Raw genomic sequence first — 22,937 nt, forward strand, 5'->3', positions numbered from 1 at the left:
AAATTATATTTCAAATTTTAAAATTATACGTAAAATTACTATATTAATACAGTTGAAGTCAAAAGTTTGCATACAGTCATTGTTGGAAAGGGTTCAAATACACAAAAATGCTGAAAAACCGAAGAATTTGTAGGACCTGAAGGATTTTTCTGAAGAACAGTGGGCAGTTTAACTGTTCAGGACAAACAAGGGACTCGTGAACAATTACTGTATCACTAAACAACAACAAAAAAAAACACAGCTGTGGATCATTCAGGTAACGACATATTTTTAAGAACCAAGCGTGTGTAAACTTTTGAACTTTTTTATAAATTCAACTATTATTTTCTCCTGTGGACTATATGTAAACATCTTTTATGTTAAATATCTTATTCAGGTCAGTACTAAATAAAAAATAACATGCATTTTGTATGATCCCTCTTATTTTGGTAAAATAATTAACATTTTGCAGATTCTGCGAGGTGTATGTAAACTTTTGATTTCAACTGTATGTGTGTGCACTGATATCTAAGAGTAAGAGTACAAAAATGCGGAAATAAAATTATGTGTTTGAGATGACGTAAGGAGAAGTAAATGATGACATAATTGTATTTTTAGGTGAATTATTCTTTTAAGGTGTTGTAAAAGAGCGATAAATTCAGTTTTAGTGTCTTCAAGGTAAGATTTTATGGTGGAAACCATTGCATCTCTCAGTGGGACTGTATTGCACTCTGGTAACTGCACAGTAATCCGGTGTTAATGTGCACTTTTACTGCTCTGAAGGCCAGACGGGGCTAAACTGCTGAGTCAGGACCTCGTACACAGTACTGCCGCCTGTTTCTGAAAGCGTTATGAATTCACGATCATCCTCGCCAATGGCACGAGAGTGATGAATGCTGTTCACGTCATTTGTGTGTGTAACAGACTTGTGTGTTGCTGTGTCATAGCGTTAGTGCTAAATGCATGACGTTACGTGTGTTTTGGAGCCTTTTTGCTTTGCATTACATACAGATGAAAGTATCATGCATTTCTATCTGAATGATGTCTTTAGTATGGTGTGAATGTGATTCTGTGTAGATTCTACAGGAGAAGTGTTGGTGTGACTCTCTTTGATTGTTGTTCTGTAGATGCATAATGACTTGTGACAGGCTGTTAACTTTTCTGTCTACGTTTGTTTCTGTGCTGGCCCACTTTTTCCTCTACTTGTCAGCAGTTTGTGCCACATTTGTTGTTGTTGGGTGTTTTCTCAGAGGAGGCAAGAGAGGCAGTGCCTCCTCATAAAATGTGGATGAGAATGTAATTGACAGTATAAATAAAACAAATATATTAAGAGATCTAACAGTGTTTAAAATGCAATTTTTTCAAAGTGACCAAAATCTCCACATGGTTTAGAGTTAGTTAAATAAAATTATGTTCTTTTACACATACTTTGTGTTAAATAAGTAGTTTGTTAGTCTTGGTTTCCTGTTGATGATGTAATGTGTTTTAACCCAGATAGCGTGTGAACATCGAATGCAACATGAATTTATTAGACAAAAACGCTTGAAGCGACTTTGCCCCCTCGTTTCAGACATCCAGCACACGCCACTGATGCATGATGCTGAACAGGGAATCAAAGCGACTGTGTGATTTGACAGTGTAAAGACCTCAGGTTCAGCTGCCTACTGTTGTGTGGAATTGGTCTGGGCTTATTATTATGCAAGGTTAGTTATTCACGTTGTGCATGAAAGCTCAGGAACCTAGAGCTGCTCTGGTACAGTGTTGTAGGGACAAAGAATTATAACCTTTGATTCAGGTATAATCTGCTTCACTGATCATGCCTGCTTTTTTTTCCCAGATTTTTTTTTTTCCCAGAATCCTGTTAAAGCCTTTTAGGGCTTGTGACTAGGCATTTAAATTACGTAAAAGCAAAGCAAGTGTATGACTTACGCTCTATGTTAAGTCTTTTAAAGCTATATGTATGTCGTTCAAAAGTTTTGGACCCCGTTGACTTTAATTGTGTGGGCGAAGAATGTTAAAACATTAACAGTGTATGCAAGAGTGTGACTTTTTTTGGTTTTAACTGTTGTTTTAATCCACAATAATATTGCTTGGCAGTGTTCCTTGTGTGCTGGTGGTTGTTGACACGGCTGAGAGTCAGTGTGAGGAAGACATATCTTCAGATAACTGTGTTGAGTCTCTCACCACTGAGGTGTGTAGGAGGGGGTCTTGTCAGTTTAATCACTGATCTCAAAGTCTTCTTAGGGTTTTCGCGGCTGTCTCCCGAGTCCTTTGATTCTATGAGTTGTTGCGAACACTCACTGTTTGTTTAACATCAAAAACTGGATTATTTCAGAGAGATAGTAATTCACTCTGCACATTGACTGACTAAGCTACAAATCACTGCACTTTTCTTTCTGCTTTTTCCCCTCATTTGTTTATTTATTTTAAATAAGACAATGAATAGTTAATTATTTTAAAGGAATATGTGACCCTGGACCACAAAACCTTTGTCTTAAGTAGCACGGGTATATTTGTAGCAATAGCCAAAAATACATTGTATGGGTCAAAATGATCGATTTTTCTTTTATGTCAAAAATCATTAGGATATTAAGTAAATATCATGTTCCATGAAGATATTTTGTAAATTTCCTAACATAAATACATCATAAATATTTTTTGATTAGTAATATGCATTGCTAAGAACTTCATTTAACAACTTTTTTTCCCCAGATTTTTTTTCCCAGAATCCTGTTAAAGCCTTTTAGGGCTTGTGACTAGGCATTTAAATTACGTAAAAGCAAAGCAAAGGCGATTTTTCTCAATATTTAGATTTTTTTTTTTTTTTTTTTGCACTCTCAGATTCCAGATTTTCAAATAGTTGGATATCGGCCAAATATTGTCTTATCCTAACAAACCATATATTAATGGAAACCTTATTTATTCAGCTTTCGTATGATATTATGACTGGTTTTGTGGTCCTGGATCACATATATTCTTAGTCTCAGCCTCAGATGTCACACATTTGGCACACAAAATTGGAAACACTTCTGGAGTTTCGAAGTCCTGATCGGATTTCTTGAATTATGCAGGATTTCCAAGAGACGTGTGTGCATTCTTTAACATTCCACTTGGAAATAAAGAAGCTGTGATGCCAAACCCCCTTGTGGAAGAAGAAAACCATCATGTCTATAACTGTGACAATGAGCAGGATCAACAAAACGCTAGATTTTGTTGTATGGGAAATATGTAAAGTTCATGGCATAGAATCTTTAAAATATGTCCTAGTTTTACACACCGGTCTGTTATTGTGGAGACATTTTCACACTCCTAGACGTAATGCGGCACAAAACGAAATGTGATTGATTGCTTTACCTGTCTGTCATATGGCCTCTTGGGCGGAGCTTGGTCATTCAATGTGGCTAAGGTTCCCAGATCTTCTGCCTTCACTCTGAAGGTCTGGCTATGTGAGAATAATGTATTCTTAATTTTATTATTATTATTTATTTTTGCTGGCAAATGATCTCTGTTATGAGTGGCTAACCTTGGCAGTGGAATATGCAGATATGACATCTCTAATGAATTTAAATGACCCTATGTTAACATCTAATGCTGATTTAAAGTAAAAAAAAATTGAAAAAAAAAATATTTTAGTAACTGGATATTTTTAAAAATTCTTTATGTTCAAATCTCCAAAAATCTTTATCAAATCTCAAAAAAAAAAAAAAAAAAAATCTCAAAATGAATATCCTTATTTTTCTACTGCACATAAAAATATTTTAATCCAATTTTCTCACATCTCTCAGTATTGTATATTGGCTGATACTGGACATTTTTACATGTAGATTCTCTTATTTTTGCATGAGCCTTTTTGCCGTCTAATGCTGATTTAAAGTAAAAAATCAGTTTAAAAAAATCTCAAAATGAATATCTATATTTTTCCATTGCACATTAAAACGTTTTAAATAAATTTTCTCACATCTCTCAATATTGTATGTTGGCTGATACTGGACATTTTTGCATCTAGATTCCCTTAGTTTTGCATTTAAATAACTCTATTTATCATCTAATGCTGATTTTAATAAAAAAAAAAATCTTTAATAAAAAAAAATCTCAAAATGAAAAATGAATATCCATATTTTTCTGTTGCACATTAAAATATTTTGATCCAATTTACTTACATCTCTCACTATTGCATATTGACTGATATTGGACATTTTTACATGTAGATTCCCTTATTTTTGCATTTAAATGACCCTTTTTATCATCTAATAATGATTAGAAGTCAAAACATTTCTTTAATCTAAACCTAACCTAACCCTAAATTGATCAAATCAAAAAAAATGTTTTGATCCCTAAAATGTACTTGTAAATTTTACTTTTTAATATTATATTTTTAATTTATTAATCTATACGTTTGCTAAAAATTTTTTTCCTTTTGATACATAATAAAAACTATTCTTTATTTTAATTTAATTTTTAATTAATAATTTGCCATTTTTTTGAAAATGCTAGAGTGTTGCTAGCACATAACTGTGCATTTTCTAGGATGTTCTGGGTTGCTAGGGCAAGTCTAAAGGCCCGTTCACGCCATAATCAATAACTATAAAGATAACTATGTCAGCATCCACACCAGTGGATATTGCCTGTTTATTCTAAGCGCATGTGCGTCTTCCACCTTAAATTCTCAAGCTCATTATATCAGGATTGATTCTGATTGGATGTCAATGATTTATTGTTCATCAGCTGGAATAAAAATCATTTTGAAAGTGATTCCAACGATATTGTTTCTCTGTGCCTTTATCGTTATAGCTGTGGTGTGGACTCTATGCACCATTCAGCTGACTTAGAAAAGTATAGGCATGCCTTGAGTTGCGATATCATTCATATCCTACAAAGTAAGTGGTAATATGTACTTCTATGAGTTACAATTTGTTCAAATTACCACTAATTAGCAAACAGTCCCTGGCATTATCCGACACTCCATCCCCCGTCCTCCTCTTCCCCTCCTCCTCATTCACCGCACACTAAGCTCTTTCACCATCCACGCCGACACTCCGTTCCAGGCAGTCGCCCTCCCACTCCGCGCCGTGTTTTCCACCGAGCCCCTCAGCTGTTTGCCATCGGCTCTCTGGGGACCCAGCTACACCCTGACGAAAGGATGAGAGAGGGAGAGAGACAGAACAGGGCGAGAGAGTGAAATAATAGAGAGGAGAGGCGAAGAGTGCAGAGCAGAGCCAGGCACCGTGGCAAAACATCCGTCTGTGTTGCAGGAGCTCCCTCCTTTTGTCTGTGCCGCCCATCTCAATTAAGGCTTCCAGCAGAGCCGCCCGTTCCTGTAGAAACATCCCTCCATCCGTCCATCCATCCATCCATCGGGGACGCAGCCTATACAAGGACAGCCAGCTGTAACGACTGCACGCAGGGAGCGACAGAACGGCAGGGAGGGGGAGAAATAATTAAATAAGTCACAAGGAAGAGGAGAGATTGAGCGAACAGAGGAGACCGCGAGGGAGGAGGGGATGTAGCCGGTGCGTCGTCGGAGGCTGCCAGGGGAAATGTGCTGAAACGAGCAGAAAACAGGAAGATACCGGTGAGCACCGCACCATCGAGATCTCTTGCATTTGTCCACCCCGTCTGTCCGTCGCTGTCTTTGTGTGCGGATGTGATTGACATTGAGCTAGCGTGACCGAGTGTGTCCAGTGCATGTGTGTTTGATGCATTCTGTTTGTTTTCATCACACCTGCAGTGATTTGATGGCCCGTCGTCCGTGCCAGACTCGGGTTTGAACCCGTTCGGCCAGTGCGGCAGCGTTGCGTGCGGGTGTATATGTGTGTGTGCGCGATTTGCCTACCTGGCATGCTTTAGTCAGAGTTCCAGAGAGCAGCTAGCATCCTTTCATTTAGCTTTCACACACAAAGGAAGACACACACTCCCTACCTCTTGGACCCGATGCATCCTAAGAAGGCTGACGGTATGTGAACGGCATCGTATCATCTCAAGGTCTCGAGTTATTCTGTGCATATTTTCTTTTCAGATGTGTGTTTGTGGCCACTAATGAAAGGAAATGTGCAGTTTTGACTGTCGACTCGGAACGGGTGGTAGTTATGTCATTATGAACGATTTCAGCCTGTCCCTCGGTTTCCGAAGAGGGTTGTTAAAATAGATGCTCATGCATTATTTAAGTCTAACTGACATAATTAGCAAGATGTCAGTTATCCTCCACCTCTTGGCCGCGATGCACCCAAACACGAGGCTCTGCATCCTTCCCGTGACTGGAGAGTCACATTCAAGACTCTTACATTAGTAGTTTCTGGGAAAATAACAAAAGGGAATTGTGCTCTGCTGGAACGCCAAGACCCTGATACTGCTGTCCTATGACGTTAGAGTTGATTTTTCTACTAGAAGTTCCTGCAGACACACCAGGGGTCGGGTTTAGCCTGCTGTCAGATGCACGGCGGGTCCGTTTGGGATCTTTGGCTCATTGGTCAGTGTTTGGTGGTGTGTTACATGGTGCGTTTGGTCACCGATCTGTCCTTGGTGTTTCAGATAAAGTAGTAGTTTTAGAGTCGTTTGTGTGTTGAACGCTGCTCGATGTTGCTGTTTTTAGCTGCAGTGTCTGTGTTGGGATGTCATATGATCCACCTGTTCCAGTATTGATTGGCAATAAATCTAAATATGGCCACTGCAGCACACCAGCGCTTGCTCGGGAGAACCCTGATGTTAAAACCTTCTAATGAATCTATGAAGGGTTATTGATAAGTTTAGTGATCTGAGTTCTGAAAAGGAATTTCAGTCAGTTTATAAATAAAGCTGTGTCTTTAAGGTGTTTAGCTAATTATTATGCATGTAATAAATGCATGATGATTGGTTATTTGAATACTGATTGAATTCATTCACATTGCACAATTAAAATTTGACTTTCAGTCTCAGTTGATGTATGTCATGTTTTTCAATGCTTGGCCTTGATTTTTTTATTTTTGTTTATTTTTTTTACCTTTTCTTCAACGTGGAAGTACGCCTATGGGTGAGACTTCCAGTTCATTAGTCGCTATAGGGAAATACTGAGAAGAATAACAACATGCAGTAAACGGTAAAACGGTTTGCACTACAAACCAGTGCGTTCATAATTAAGATAATGCTGTACATTAAAATAACATGGTAAGAAACACCAATTTGCAATATCAAGCATCAAAATGAGCAGTTTTCCACAGCTAAAAATAGCTGGATGTGGATGAGACCGGAAGCCTGACCCACTACATTTACAAATGGCCGCGCCCTTGCTCAAACAGGGGGCCTTTGCTAACTTTTAAGGGGCCTTCAGGATAAGTTTATTTATGATATAGACAAAACAAGACTTAAATCCTTATTCTCAATCATTATCCAGTAAATCATGAATAGCTGGAGAAGTCATGGGGCCATTGAACATTGTTGTGGACATTGGGAGGCCTTGGAGTCCAAAAGGTTGAGACCCAATGATATAGAGTAGACAGGAAAGTGCTGGATAAAATATAGATGGAATGGGTTTGTATGGCAGCGTAAGCCAGATTTGAACCAGTGTCCCCTTGAACAAATCAAGAAGTCCACTTAAAGGAATAGTTCACCCAAAAATTAAAGTTTTGTCATGAATTACTTGCCCTCATGTTGTTCCAAACCCATAAAGAGCTTCGTTCATCTTCAGAACACAAATGAAGATATTTTTTATGAAATCCGACATCTTTCTGACCCTGCGTAGACAGCAATGGAACTGAAATGTTCATGGCCCAGAAAGGAAGTAAGAACATTAAAATTGTCCATATGAGCTAGGAGAATGCTTTTTGTGCACCAACACAACAACAATAATGACTTTATTCAACAATTTGTTCTCAATTTCTTCTAAAATTAAAGTTGAACCACAGATGTCATGTGGGCTGTTTTAAAACAGTCCATGTGACATCAGTGGTTCAACCTTAATCTTTTGAAGCTACAAGAATACTTCTTGTGTGCAAAGACAACAACAATAGTCAATTTATTCAACAATTTCTTCTTAGTTTCTTCTAAAATTAAGGTTGAACCACAGATGTCACATGGACTGCTTAAAAATAGTCCATGTGAAATAGTCTAGGTGATATCAGTGGTTCAACCTTAATTTTTTGAAGCTACGAGAATAAATTTTGTGTGTACCAAAAAACAAAAATAATGACTTTATTCAACAATTTCTTCTTAGTTTCTTCTAAAATTAAGGTTGAACCACAGATGTCACATGGACTACTTAAATGCTACAAGAATAAATTTTGTGTGCGCCAAAAAACAAAAACAATGACTTTGGCAATTTCTTCTAAAATTAAGGTTGAACCACTGATGTCACATGGACTTTTTTTTTTTCTTATGTCATTACTATCTTTCTGGGCCTTAAACGTGTCAGTTGCGTTGCTGTCTACGCAGGGTCAGAAAGCTCTCAGATTTAATAAAAACTATCTTAATTTGTGTATTAATCTTAATTAATGAGGGTGAGCAATTAATGACAGATTTTTTAATTTTGGGGTGAACTATCCCTTTAAATCCCTCCAGTTATTCATAACTATGTTTCACCAGGAAGAACTTCATTCAGTCAGCAGTTTAGGGTCCAAGAACTAGATCAGCAGCAAGCCATCATTAACCAGCAAAAGCCAGTCTTGGAATTCATGCTGGTCTAAGCTGGTTTTGTCAGCAGGGTGACGGATCCTTTCCAGGTTTATCTGGTCCTCCACCATACTGTGAAATCACCTACCTAAATAAAACCAATCGTTTAAATAAAATCATTTAAATAGCGTTGGTGGATTCCGGCCGTCGAGGACGTGGGCGTGTCTAACAATTCCAGAAAGGTTTTAAATTATGCAAATGATCAGAATCGACCAATAGGAGCGAAGACAGCAGAGCTCGCGTGATCTGTCTCCTTTGAGACAGTGTAGGCAAAACGGAGGAGATGTTCATGATACCGTGAGCGATTTCACAGTCATAAATGTTTTGTCTCAGCCCACATATAGGAATAAATAAAAAATGATGCGTGGAAAACCGCATCGGAAACCGTGGGCATTCTGAAGTGATGCATTATTCACTGCTGCAATTGGTATTCCTATGCACAGTGATCATTTTTACTAGCAAAAGGCTGATTCCTTGTTGAAATGACATTTACATTTTTACCAGCATAACTAATTTTTGTTCAGCAAGGCCAGTTTGGCAGCCCACTTGTAATCCGCCTACAGTACAGTGACCTCCGGTGCTGATATAGAACGGTTTCTTGCTCATAAAAAAACGAGTGTTAAAAGAATGAATCCAAATGTCTGGTTTGCTGTCAATGTATGTGATGCATCACCAGTCACTGATAAGCAGTTCTTAGTTTAACCTTCTCCTTAGAGTTTAATGGAGGGCAGCTGCATTGGAGGTTTCTCAGTTCTGCTTGTGTTTTGTGGCTATTTTAGGAATTAGGTATAAGAAGGTGCTAGCTTGTTATGTTAGCTGTTGCCGGGTAAGGTTTATTGTCATGGTAATGGCTGTTATGAGGTAATAAATATGGTGGATCTTCTCAGGAAGACAGATTGCTGTAAAATGGAGAATGTAATGAAGTGTTGAAGACCCCCCCTCCTCATTATTTCTCTCCCACACCCGTTATTCTGTCCTGCTCATTAACTGACTTTCTGACTTCACCCTCCTCCTGTTTTTTTTTCTTTCTTTCTCTACCTCGTTCTGTCTGTTCGTCAGCCCTCTCTAACCGTCTTACCAACTCAGCTTATTCCTCTGCGTTTGACCGCCCCTCTTCTCCTCCGCTCATGATCTTTCTGGTTTTTTTTTTTGCTCTCCTCTTTTCCTTCGCTGTTGTCGTTCTCTCTCTCCCACGCTGGTCACTCTCTTCCGTTCATTATCTGTGCTGCTGTTCTCCACTCCTCCTTTCCACTCCTCCAGCAGCCAGGTTAGATTTCATCAGATGTCCTCCACAGCGAAAAACCTTCCACACTGAAACATCCACCCTGGAAATGTACACTGCATGTTCATTATTTGGTGGTTAGTCATTTCTTGTAGCTGTTCTTACAAATTTCAGTTGTGTTTTGAAATATGATCATATCCAAGAGTGGACGTCAATTTATCTATTTATGTTTTGTAATTTTTATTTTTATTGTTTTTTTTTTCTGTGCCATCATTTACAAATGCTGTTTTCACCACATCAGCATTCATTGTGGAAATGTTGGTGGAGGAAATTACATTTTTAAAGAGTTGACATTGTAAACAAAATAACTGACTTTTGTCTTGCATAGGCTGATTTCGTATCTAGTGTTTTATTTGTCTTAAATAGGAACTATTTTTAATTGTATTTTTTTTGTAAAATAATTAATTAATTACTTTTTTTTTCATAATTTGACAAAATTGTATTTTATTTAGAAATACATGTTTTTTTTGTTGGTTTATGTTTACTTTTTGTTTTGAGTATTTAGTTTCACTTAATAATTAAGTTCAATTAATTTACATTTTTATGTTAGATTTTCATAGTTTAAGTTTGAAAATCTTTGTCTGGGACAGGGTAAAACAATAAAATTAATATATATTTTTTTATTTAATTAATTAATTAATTAATTTTTTCATGATTTGAAAATTATAATTTTTTTTTGTTTTGTTTATGTTTCACTTTTTGTTTATATTATTTTATTTTTATTATTTAATATTATATTATTTTTATTTAAAATTTTTTAGTTTTTTAGTTTAAGATTGAAAATCTGTGTCTGCGACTGGGTACTTTTTTAAAATTATGATTTGACAAAATTGTAGCTCATTTAGAAATATATTTTTTTGGTTTGGTTTATGTTTACTACTTTTTGTTTAGATTATTTTTTTAGTTTTAGTTTTAATTAATAATTAGATTAATAATAAGTTAATCAATAATTTACATTTTTATGTTCAATTTTCATAGTTTAAGATTGAAAATTTGTGATTGGTAGAGGGTAAAACAATAAAGTTAATTTACATTTTTTTCATGATTTGACAAAATTGTAGCTTATTTAGAAATTATTTGTTTTGGTTTGGGTTATGTTTACTTAATTATGTTTACTTTTTGTTAAGATTATTTTAGTTTTTATTAATAATTAACTTAAAGTTAATTAAGAATTAAAACATCTGTCTGGGACAAGGTAAAACAAAATTAACTATATATATTTTTTTAGTTTAATGAATGATTGAATGATTTGACAAAATTGTAGCTTATTTCTATTTTTTAATTTTTTTTGTTTGGTTTATGTTTACTTCACTTTTGCTTTAGATTATTTTAGTTTTAATTAATAATTAAATTAAAGTTAATAAATAATTGAAGTTTATGCTAGATTTCCATAGTTTAAGATTGAAAATCTATGTCTGGGACAGGGTAAAACAATACTTTTAAATTATTATTATTGTTTTTTTAATTATTTAAAAAAATAATTTTAAGTAATTAAATTTAATTAATTCATATATTTTTTTCAGTTTATTTTTATGCTATTTAGAATTTTTTTTTTGGTTTATGTTTCCTTCACTTTTTGTTTAGATTGTTTTAGTTTTATTTAATAATGAAATTAAAGTTAATTAATTTGCATTTGTATGTTAGATTTTCATAGTTTAAGATCGAAATGGGGAAAAACAATAAAATGTATTTAATTTTTGAATTAATAAATTCATTTTTTCATGATTTGACAAAATTGTAGCTTATTTAGAGAAAGATTTTTTGGTTTGGTTTATGTTTACTTCACTTTTGTTTAGATGATTTTAATTTAAATTAATAATTCAATTAAAGTGAATTAATAATTGAACATTTTATGTTTTCATAGTTTAAGATAGGGACAGGGTAAAACAGTAAAATCTGAAAGGCCTTAAAAGAAAAAGCTGAAATGTATTCATTTTTTAATTTATTATTATTTTCTTTTTCTTTTATTGTTATTTTATTTTGCTGTTGGTAGTTGTTTTTCTTATTGGAATAAAGTTTGTTTTAATAAAAATCATCAACCTCATTAAAAATGGTTCCCTAATTTGAAGAATCGCCCATATATGCAGTATTTAACCTCATATGCTGGTTTATACATGACTTATTTTCTATTGCCGTGGTGTACATGTGCTAAGATGAAGATGTTCCAGCTATTTTGAAGAAAAGCCATACTTTAAAGATCATTATAAGGCGGATAAGCGAAATCCCCTAGATCTACACATGAAATCACCATCAGAAGTAGCTGCGATAAGAAAACGGCTTTATCTAAGTTTACAAAGAGTCCAATCCCCCCCTTCTCTCCCTGTCATGTGATTCTGCTCGTACAATGAAGGACTGAAATGTGGATCAGGCACCAGCAGTGCCCCGAGCCCTGAGCCTAGCTGCTCAGACACCCATCTTAAAATAGACATGCAGACATGCATTCATCCTCTTAGTACTTCTCTTCCCGTATCCTCCTGTCCTCTGCCTCTTTCTCTCCTTCTCTCTCTTTTGTGGTCCAGAACAATGTTTGCCAGAGTCTTAAGTGGGTGCCAGTGCTTAGTGTTCTGTCCACACAATGTCTGGCCCAGACCACTTATCCACTGTCACAAAAGCCAGGGACTTTATTTTTCTGTGCTGCATTTTCACTTTGATGCCATATTATGATGCAGTAGTTACATTTTACTTTCAAACATTCTTTTAGAATCACTGTACTTTAGTATTTGCATCATAAAGATGAATTTGACACATTCTCTTGCCTAATATATGTTTCAAACATATTGAAGTGCACATAAATTCATCTCTCTGTTTAGTTAATAGCTCCATTCTGAAAGATTTTTTCCTTGTGGCTATAATAATTTGCCTTCCCTGGTTTGTTTTGAGCTTTACAGCTATGGAAATTATTGTCATCGTTTTATAAACCCTTATTTTGGCGTTCTGCCAGTCATAATGAGCCATTTTCATTCAGTAAATCAATAACTGTTTGTTTAGGCTAAACATTGACCTGTTGAAAAGGTGGAAAGTGGCTTCTGCTTGGTGTTAAAGGAGAACTCCACTTCCAGAACAACAATTTACAAATAATTTACTCACCTCCTTGTCATCCAAGATGTTCATGTCTTTCTGTCTTCAGTTGTAAAGAAATTATGGTTTTTGAGGAAAACATTTCAGGATTTTTCTCCATATAATAGACATTGGTGCCCTGAATTTGAACTTCCAAAATGTAGTTTAAATGCATTGTAAACACTGGGTTTGTGGTTCTGCGTGACCTTTTGACGTGATTCAATAGTATGTAGAGTCGTGGACGTGCATCCCAGAGCCTGTGCTACATGAGCTTTTGTGCTTAAAAAGTATACACATTTTTATTTTCCGAAAAAAATGAGTGATTGTTTCGCTAGATAAGACCCTTCTTCCTCGGCTGGGATCATTTAGAGCCCTTTGAAGCTGCATTCAAACTACATTTTGGAAGTTCAAAAACGGTGCACCAATGAAGTCCATTATACGGAGAAAAATCCTGAAATGTTTTCCTCAAAAAACATAATTTCTTCACGACTGAAGACAGAAAGACATGAACGACTTCTCCTTTAATGTTGTCATTTTGCATAAAACAATGCAAAAATGCTGCTTAAGAAACTCTACAAATTAATAAATAGAAAATATTTGCACTTTTATGTTAAAACAGTGTCTCGTTGTCTTTCTGATAAGCATATCCGTCCAGCTGGTAAATGAAATCGCTGTATAAAGATTAGATCTGAGTGGTTTTGTAGCAGAGCAATCAGTCAGATATTATTTGCGTCTTTCTCCTAATCAATGTGATTTTCTCGTCGCTGAACAGTGTGTCAAGCTTTGCTTCACTCACGTCCATTAACAAACCACTGAGTTTTACTTTCGCAGACCAAAACCTAATCAGAACCACGTGAAGAGTTTGATGAGCACAGTTTGATGCTGTTATTTATCCTGAACTCTTTATTATACAGCAACAGAATCACAGTCTGATCTAGGGTGAGAGGATGCTCAAGCCAATTAATTACTCTAATAAGCTCAATTATCCTGTCCTGAAGTAGACCTCTCATTAAAGGAGAGCACCACTTTCAGAACAACAATTTACAAAAAATTTAGTCACCCACTTGTCATCCAAGATGTTCATGTCTTTCTGTCTTCAGTCTTGAAGAAATTATGGTTTTTGAGGAAAGCCCTTCAGGACTTTTCTCCATGTAATGGACTTCATTGGTGCCCCGATTTTGAACTTCCAAAATGTAGTTTAAATGCAGCTTCAGAGGGCTCTAAATGATCCCAGCCGATCTAGTGAAACGATTGGTCATTTTTTCTGAAAAAAAAAATATATATATATATATTTGTTTACTTTTTAAGCACAAAAGCTTGTGTAGCACAGGCTCTGGGATGCACGTCAAATCAAAAATGCCTTAATTTGTGTTCCCAAGTGAAATGTAGGACTTACTGGTTTGGAACGACATGAGGGTGAGTAATTAATGACAGAATTTTCATTTTTGGGTGAATTATCCCTTTAAGGCCTTTCAATATGAAGAAATAAGATAAGGATAGTGGAAGATTCCTTGACTGAGCAATAAGTATCATTCTGTCTCACTCCCGGGGTCCACAGCCCTCAGTCGTTTCTCACATCCTCTCTTTCCTCACTTTGACTTCTTTTTCTGTCTTACCCCTCCCTTCCCATTTCACAGCCTAAGCAGACTGTCAGAGTGAGAGACACTAGGTGTTGACATGCTCTCTCTCTCTCTCTGTATATATATATGTACACACACACACACACACACACACACACACAGGCACACATAGCATTAAAAAAAATTGAATGCTAAACTGAAACAAATGACCAAAATTGGGCTATTATGTCTATTAGCTTTGAGGCCTTCTGCATGTCAGTATACTACTAAGTGATGCTGAAATCTATGTTTTGCAGTGTAGTAAGTCATTAGAGTCAGTAAAAAGATAGTTCACCCAAAAATTAAAATTACCTCAGGATTTGCTCGCCTTCAAGCCATCCTAGATGTATGTGACTTTCTTCTTTTAGACGAATACAGTGGGACCTATTTTAAAAAATGTCCTGGCTTTTCCAAAGTTTATAATGGGAGTGAATGGGTGTTGAAATTTTGAAATCCAATAAAGTGCATTCATCCATCATAAAAAGTGCTCCACATGGTTTGCGGGGTTCATAAATGTCTTCTGAAGTGAATCGATGCATTTGTGTAAGAAAAACATCCATATTTAAAACTTTATAAACCATAATCTCTAGCTTTCGCTGACTGTTGTATGGACGTTCACAAAAGAGTGACATTCCAGCAGATGACATGGTGCAAGCTTCAGTGAGAATATGCTAGTCTGGTAAAAACCAAGTTTTGTTTCCAGCAAAGGAAAAACAGTCCCCTCTTGGCCTATACAGGCTTGACAAATCCTCATTTTGTACTTTTAATTTGTGATCAGTGTTTTGTTTTTCTCTCTCCACTCTGCATCCGCGTTCGTCACGACTATTTTTCTAACACAAACGCACTTCAGAAGGCCTTAATGAAACCCCCAGAGCTGTGTGGAGTACTTTTTATGATGGATAGATGCAGTTTATTGGACTTCAAAATCTTAACAGCCATTCATTATAAAGCTTGGAGGAGCCAGGACATTTTTAAATATCACTCTGATTGTATTCGTCTGAAAGAAGAAAGTCACACAAACCTAGGATGGCTTGAGGGTGAGTAAATCATGGAGTAATTTTCATTTTTGGGTGAACTATCCCTTTAAAATCAATCAAAATGAATTTGTGCAGGCTTTGTTAGCTTCTGTTTTACTAAAAGCATTGTGAGATACAAATGTAAATGTAAAGGTAAAACCTTTATTTTAAATGTTGGGGAAATTCTTTAATTCATAAATCACTGATATAAAATGATTTGTAAGTAGCTTGAGTCAGCGTTCAATGCAGCAAAGTGTGCGTGTAAAAGAGAAAGAAAAAATGAATCTTCCGCAGTAACACAGCTGTATTATCTCGGGTCGAATGAGTCATCGTCGCACATTTGTTTTTGGATATCATTTGCCAAAATGTTGTTTACCAAACCCCATGTACATCATTTAGGGGATCTATAAGTCTAAATGGCTCTCGGTGGCAGGTTTTTTGATTCAGTTACTAAAGGATGACACAAATCTCCCAGTGCACTCTTTTGTTGGCTAAGAAAAAGCTCTGAGAGCTGTGCTGTCATTCCAGTGCAGTACATGTGGGCGATTATGATATAATATACCCCAAATAGATAGTGGATGACTTTAGGGTTCATTTCAGGAATGCTGGAGGCTTATTGTGTGGGAGGATTTGAACTCAATAAAAGTTTGAATAGTTGTGAAACTTTCGAAGTAAAATAAAATGTTACCAGAATTGCTTATCACTTCTTTCCTCAAACATTGCAAGGATGAGCGTCTCAAGAAGCGGTCTTTGAATGGCTCCTAGCATGTTGTTGATTTTGCAGGAGACGGGCACAGAGGTACGTTGGGGATCTGAATGTTGGATGTGGAAATCCGAATGTCTCGAACTGTCGGTCTTGTGACAGTGCTCAAAAATCAACAAGTGTTTTGCCACTTTTTTTCTCCTTCGCCCACCAGAGAGAAAAGGAGAGAAAGAGGTGACTTCACTTTTCCACCCACATCACACTCTCAATGGTGCTCAGCTGTGAGGTTTGTTAACATGCATCTTTACTCATGTTCACTTGAATGCCTGGGGCTTTTCTAGACCCAACACTCATTTCTGTAGAACAGGGCTTGTGTTAGTTATTAATTGGAATAACTGTAGTTCTTGCAAGCTTTTTTACATATACTGTCAAGTTTTTAAGCAATTTTAAAGTACTGAAATCTCTCATTGCCTGATTGAATGGCATTTAATATAGAACTGCCAGTGATGATGTCAGTGTAAAATTTGCATATTGATTTGTGATTGGTCTCAAAAAAGTGGGGAGTCTCAGTCTCTCTCTCTCTTTCTAGCGCTGTCTGTGTCCCTCCTTCTCTCTATACTTGAATTTTCAACTTGCAAACAGCAAAAAAGGCATAAGATGCCTCGATAAGAATAAAATTACTTAAAATAAGCTCTGTCATGACAACTCTCAGAAGACTAGCGTGGTAATGGATATGAGAATGTTAGTATATGTGACCTTGGATCACAAAAACCAGTCATAAGGGTCAGTTTTTCAAAATTGAGTTTTATGCATCAATTGAAAGCTGAATAAATAAGCTTTCCATTGATGTATGGACAATATTTGCCCGAGACACGACTATTTGAATATATGGAATCTGAGGGTGGAAAAAAATCAAAATATTGAGAAAATCACCTTTTCCAAGAGAAGCTCTTACTAATGCATATTACTAATCAAAAATTAAGTTTTGATATATTTACAGTAGGAATTTTACTAAATATCTTACTGAAACATGATCTTTAATTAATTTCCTAATGATTTTTGGAAAAATCAATAATTTTGACCCATACAGTGTATTTTTGGCTATTGCTACAAGTATACCCCAGCGACTTAAGACTGGTTTTGTGGTCCAGGGTCACATATGGTCTTGGTGGAATAAAGCTGCTGCTGCTGAATTGCTGCAGTTGGTTATTACTTATTGTATTGTTGCCAATATATATGCAGATATAGTGCGGTGAGTATTTAAGACATACTGCTGCTGCACAAGTAGTGTATATACAGTAATAACCCATAGCAGATCTATACAGGTGGAGCTGGGGAAGGTGGAGGGTTTCAGAGGAACTATATATATTGGCCATTCTACAGAATTGGTCCAAAGTCAGACGGAAACGTCTTGGAAAAAATGTCTTTTTCCAAAAAAATTGTATGTATGCAAATTGTATCCGAGGTATCCCTTTCTACTAATTGTGCAGTTAATTTTCATATTGTACTTTCATAAAGTTTTGAAATATTTGTTCTCTCCCCAAATGTTTCACTACTGAAACATAGTAATATATTATTTAGTAATTCGAAGGGTTATATTGACCTATTAAGATTTTGCTTACATCTACATTGTAAATATGTTTTTGTTATTTTATTAAAGGTTTTCATAGGTAAATCAATAACAAAAGTGTAATTTATGAAACTTGTTGTATTTTAAATACCATTTTTCTTTGTAAAAGGCAACAAAAACATTTTTGATAAAACATCCAATGTTTCGGTAGTGACTGCACATTTTCGGTAGTGACAGTAATGCTTTGGTAGTGACCACATCACATTACAGAATTTTAGCTTGCATACTAAAACATACTAAATAAAATACAAAAAATTTGTGCTAAAAAAGTGTACTAACATTTTGTTTATTTCCCCCAAATATGAGGATTATGTGTTCCCTTTTGTCACCACCGAAACAATGACATGCTTTGGTTGTGACTATTTTATGGGATAACACTCAAATAAACAAAGATGTCACTCCTGAAACTCCACCAAATGTTTTGTTTGTGAATGTTTCAGTAGTGACAATTTTAAATACTTTTGAACCTAGCTCAAAGATGCTAATCAGCACATGGTTAGCTAGCACAGTTGTAAACAGTTGTACACATATAAAAACTAAATGTATGGAATAACTCCTAGTGCTTGATTGAAGAAAAAAAGGGGTTCGGTAGTGACATTCTTTAAAGTTACACACAAATTTTTCAGACTTTTGAACACATTTACCTCAAAATGATGAGGCATATCTACTCACCATGTAGATGTGAGAGAGAGGGACACAGGAATATTTCCTGATCATAAATTTAGAGGTGTAGTTAAACACCTACATGTTTCTTTACATAAAGTTTAAGAATTTACAAAGTAATTATATATATATATTTTTAAATTTCACTTTGTCAAAGTATCAAAAAGATACTTTAAAAAACAACAATGGAAAAAAATACTAAAATTATTTTAATGTCATTTTCATAAGTTGAAATTTATGGCTTAGGGTTTGGGACAGCCATCTCCCAATTGGAAGTACCCAATAAATGATAATTTTATATATATTAAGCTTACTAATATTTAAAATATTATCGTGGGTTTCAATAAATAATAGAAGGATCTTAGTAAACATTTAAGATTTGAACACTTAAATGCTTTTTAAGTGTGTGTTTTTGGTTGTGGGACAGCAGTTTGGACCAGTTCTGTAGAATGGCCGGTATGCTATATACTTAGTTGGTTTCCACACAAACAGGCTTTAAAAATGATGTAAAAAGGATGTTTGCTCAAAAGCAATTTGCTTAGCTTGATGATTTGATGTTTGCGGTGATCATTTTTGTGTTGTAATTAGTGTATGCAGTGATTATGATGATTCAGGGATTTTTTTTTTTTTATCCGCAGCCTCCTGAGTGTCACACCCAAACTAATTTGCCAGGGACTGTCATCTTATTCTCCTCAGGCACAGCTTAGCACTTCCTGTTGATGTTTGCTGGACTTAAAATAGTAGAGAATCCAAATCGAACCATCATTTAGCTAAAATCATAAAAATAGCTAGTTTGACGGTTATGCAGTGTCTAGGAAATGTCAAAGAAGTAATGGTGCACTGCTGCAACCTGCTATGAACTTAATCAGTTCAATGGCAATCATCTTGTACAAAGATATATTCGAAGTTTTTGACATGACGGTTAAGATTTGTGTTTCGATTGCAAGTTAATATCTCACTCTGGCTTACTGCAGTTGGGCTATTACAAATCATAAGGTGACACCTCAGTGTCAACTTATGATTTGTTCAGTATAATAAAGCCAACTCTGTCCTCCAACCACTGGCAACACACATCATAGCACTACAGCCAATGATGTTTCCCCCTATGGGACCTCCCAGCCAATAAGATTCCTGAGCTCATCAGCTCAGTCTAATGCGAAAGCTTTTATTCATTCATTTATTCATTTATTATTTAGCATGAAGCTATCCAGAAAGTCCTACTGACCTCCTTTCTGGAGGATGCATTATTATTTTATCCCATATTGGCCGTCTGTTGACCTTTGTTGAAGAGTTTATTGGATTATAATCCAATTCTTCATCCTACAGATGAAAATAGATTGGTGGGATAACATTGCTCAGCTAGTATACTGGTGACTTTGACTACAAGCATTTGTAAGACGTTATAGTTGTGCATGAAACCTACCTACCATTTGTAAATAATTCATTAACAGCCATTGCAGCAGACTACTGTATGTGTGCCAGAAACAAACCCTGTGAACCTTGTTTACGCTTAAGAAAACCTATATGAGAAAGTGAACTTGTTAAGAAACCCACACCTTCTAGCGAGATGTATGTTTTTTTTTTTTTAAAGGGGTCTCTGTTGTGCAGTGTAGGTGGGTCAACGCTAATGAGCGCAGCATGTACTGTACATGTGTCTGTGTACCGTATGTACTTTATGTTGTTATGGTATAGCATCTGTGTTTTCCACGTGTTTACATGATGTGGATAAGGCTTAGATTGTGGTTTTCCCACTAAATTCAAAGCCTGCAGGCCTGCTGTTTGTGTCCCTTCATGTTTATGAACTAAACATTAACAGGTTTGATTTGCTTTCCTCTGTAGAGATGATTTCCTATGGGCTGAAGCTACTGAACCTCTGATTATTTGCCATCGATTCATTTTTTTGCCTTCATATTGATGTGGCTGTCTCAGGATTGGTTCTGTAAATGAATCTATTAGTCCCCCGGCCGTGTCTTTACACCGCTGCTGACCTTGACTACACAATGTCCTATAGAGATGTTCTGCAGCAAGGTAGCACACATACACACACCGGATTTTCGTGTTTAGCGGCTGTAAGACGAAAGCTTTGTGTTGGTGAGCTGACCCTGAGGGGCTTAAAAGAGGAAAAATAAGAGGCTCTGTGTGCTCTGGGTAAAAGTCGAGAAAATGGAGGAGGGGTGTTTGTATATATGTGTTCGTGTGATTGGATCTACGGTTCTGATTGGCTGTCTTCTGACTGAGCTGCTTGTCTGTCATCATGCATGAAGGAGCCAGATGTCATTGTCATGAAATGTCTGATGCTTCGAGCATGACGGCAGGGATGGGTGGAAAGGGATTCCTGACAAGGGCATTTTAACTGAAGCAGTGAGGATGTAATGTGTCTCAGAAAATTTGGAAAAGAAAATCTTTCACAGTGCAGAAAATAATACTTTATTATATATTAAATATTACTGAATTATATTTGAGTATGTGATGAAATTTAATGTAATATTTTCTTCTATAATATAGAATTATCTATAGTAAATATTATATATATATAGTTGTTACTTGAATTTTCTATTTACTTATATTTTTCTAATAATAACATTTTATATATATTAAATCTTGTTAAATTTGAATATAAGATCAAATTTAATTTAATATTTTTTCAAACAGTGGCACCAGTAAATAATATTTATTTGCAAATAGTTAACTACGTTTTAACAACAACAACAACAAAAATAACAACAATAGCAAATATTATATATTTATTATTTATTTATAAGTATTTATTTATTTGTAATTTTTATTTGCATTTTCTATTTACCTATTTTTAATTTTTTTTATATATTAAATCTTGTTAAATTATATTTGAATTATATTTATATATAATCTTATTTAATTAATTTTCATTTGATATTTTCTTCTAGAATAACACGGTAACACCAGTACATAGTATTTGTTTGCAAAAGTTAACTTGGTTTTAACAAAAACAAAACAACAAAATAAATAAACAGAATATAGAATAGAATATAAATATAATTGTTTCTAATTTAGATTATATGTTTATACATTATTTATAATAAATGTTTATTTATTTGTAATTTTTTGTATTTTCTATTTACATATTTTTTTATTTTAATAATATTTTGTTATATATTAAATCTTATTAAATTATATTTAAATATGAGAATAAATTTAATTTCTTATTTTCTTCTAGAATAACAGTCAAACAATGACACTAGTAAATAATATTTGTTTGCAAATATTGCAAATATAGTTAACTTGGTTTTTTTAATAATAATAATTTAGTTAATATTTATAATTTAGATTATATCTTTATAAATAATTTATAATAAATATGTATTTATTTATTTTTTTATTTACTTCATTTTTATTCAGTAATATTTTATTATACATTAAATCTTATTAAATTATATTTTAATATGAGACTTAAGTATCACTAATATGATACTTATATAACTTCTAATAGTAATTAATAATAATTAATAATTAGTTATTGCGTTAAATGATTTATATAAAAGTATTGTATTCTTCTTGAATAAAAGGTAATTATTGTTGTGCATTGTGACGTTAAACTTTAAACTTAAAACCCAAAATTTAACCCAGAAAAGCATGAACTTATGTTTTTCCCCTTTGCCTTCACATTCCTATTTTTTTCTGAAATGATTCATGGCAGGATATATTGTCTGTAACTGGAAGAAACAATGTTGTAATCAGAATGATGGGCAGGCTACTTTACTTTTGGATAGAAAGGAGGAAAGAGGGTAAGGACTCTGAGAGGGACAGTGAAATTGGCATGAGTGGAGAGAAGAAAAGAGAAAACGGGATGAATATGAGAGAGAAGCGGAGAAGGGAAGTTTAGTAAGAGGGTAGATGAGAGCCTCAGTTATTATGTTGTCATTGTCTGAATGTGTAAATACGGAGCGTTCGCCTGAAGAGCAGACGGTGCGTTCATCACCGCTCAGAGCCATACACCACCATGAGCTCTCCATCCATATTCAGTAGCTCTCGATGGAAATGTGCAAATAAACAAAAAGACTGATGAGCAATCATAGCAATATTTGACCCCCTATGAGAAAGGAATGAATAGAATAGAATAAATTTACATTTCATCAATTAGCAGACGCTTTTATCCAAAGCAACAAACAAACAAGAAAAATCACTTGGGACAGTAGTTTATAGATGTTTACTTTCCCTCTAACTTTTTTACTAGCCCCATCACTATTTAAAATGTGCTAAATAGTAATTTCTTTTGTTTATATTTTATTAAATTCTTCATTGAAACCACAAATCATTTTAGCCATTTTGACAAGCTCTTATGTGTTAGCAAGCTAGATAATGAATAATG

The 22,937-nt window shown here is 34.9% G+C and overlaps 1 protein-coding gene across 3 annotated transcripts in view; it reads left to right on the forward strand.

Moving 5' to 3' along the window:
• prkcz (protein kinase C, zeta) overlaps positions 1-22,937 on the forward strand; it is a 141,681-nt gene that overhangs the window by 17,490 nt on the left and 101,254 nt on the right. Inside the window, exon 1 of one of the 3 annotated variants that reach the window (XM_051117815.1) lies at positions 5,825-5,932. The exons of the other annotated variants lie outside the window; for them this stretch is intronic. Within the exon in view, the coding sequence (XP_050973772.1) occupies positions 5,911-5,932 (22 nt within the window). The 5' untranslated portion in view covers positions 5,825-5,910. Of the gene's footprint in view, positions 1-5,824; positions 5,933-22,937 lie in introns of those variants that run through there. 3 annotated transcript variants of the gene reach the window in all.

Source organism: Labeo rohita, chromosome 8 (assembly GCF_022985175.1).
Source record: "Labeo rohita strain BAU-BD-2019 chromosome 8, IGBB_LRoh.1.0, whole genome shotgun sequence".
Taxonomy (NCBI): domain Eukaryota; kingdom Metazoa; phylum Chordata; class Actinopteri; order Cypriniformes; family Cyprinidae; genus Labeo; species Labeo rohita.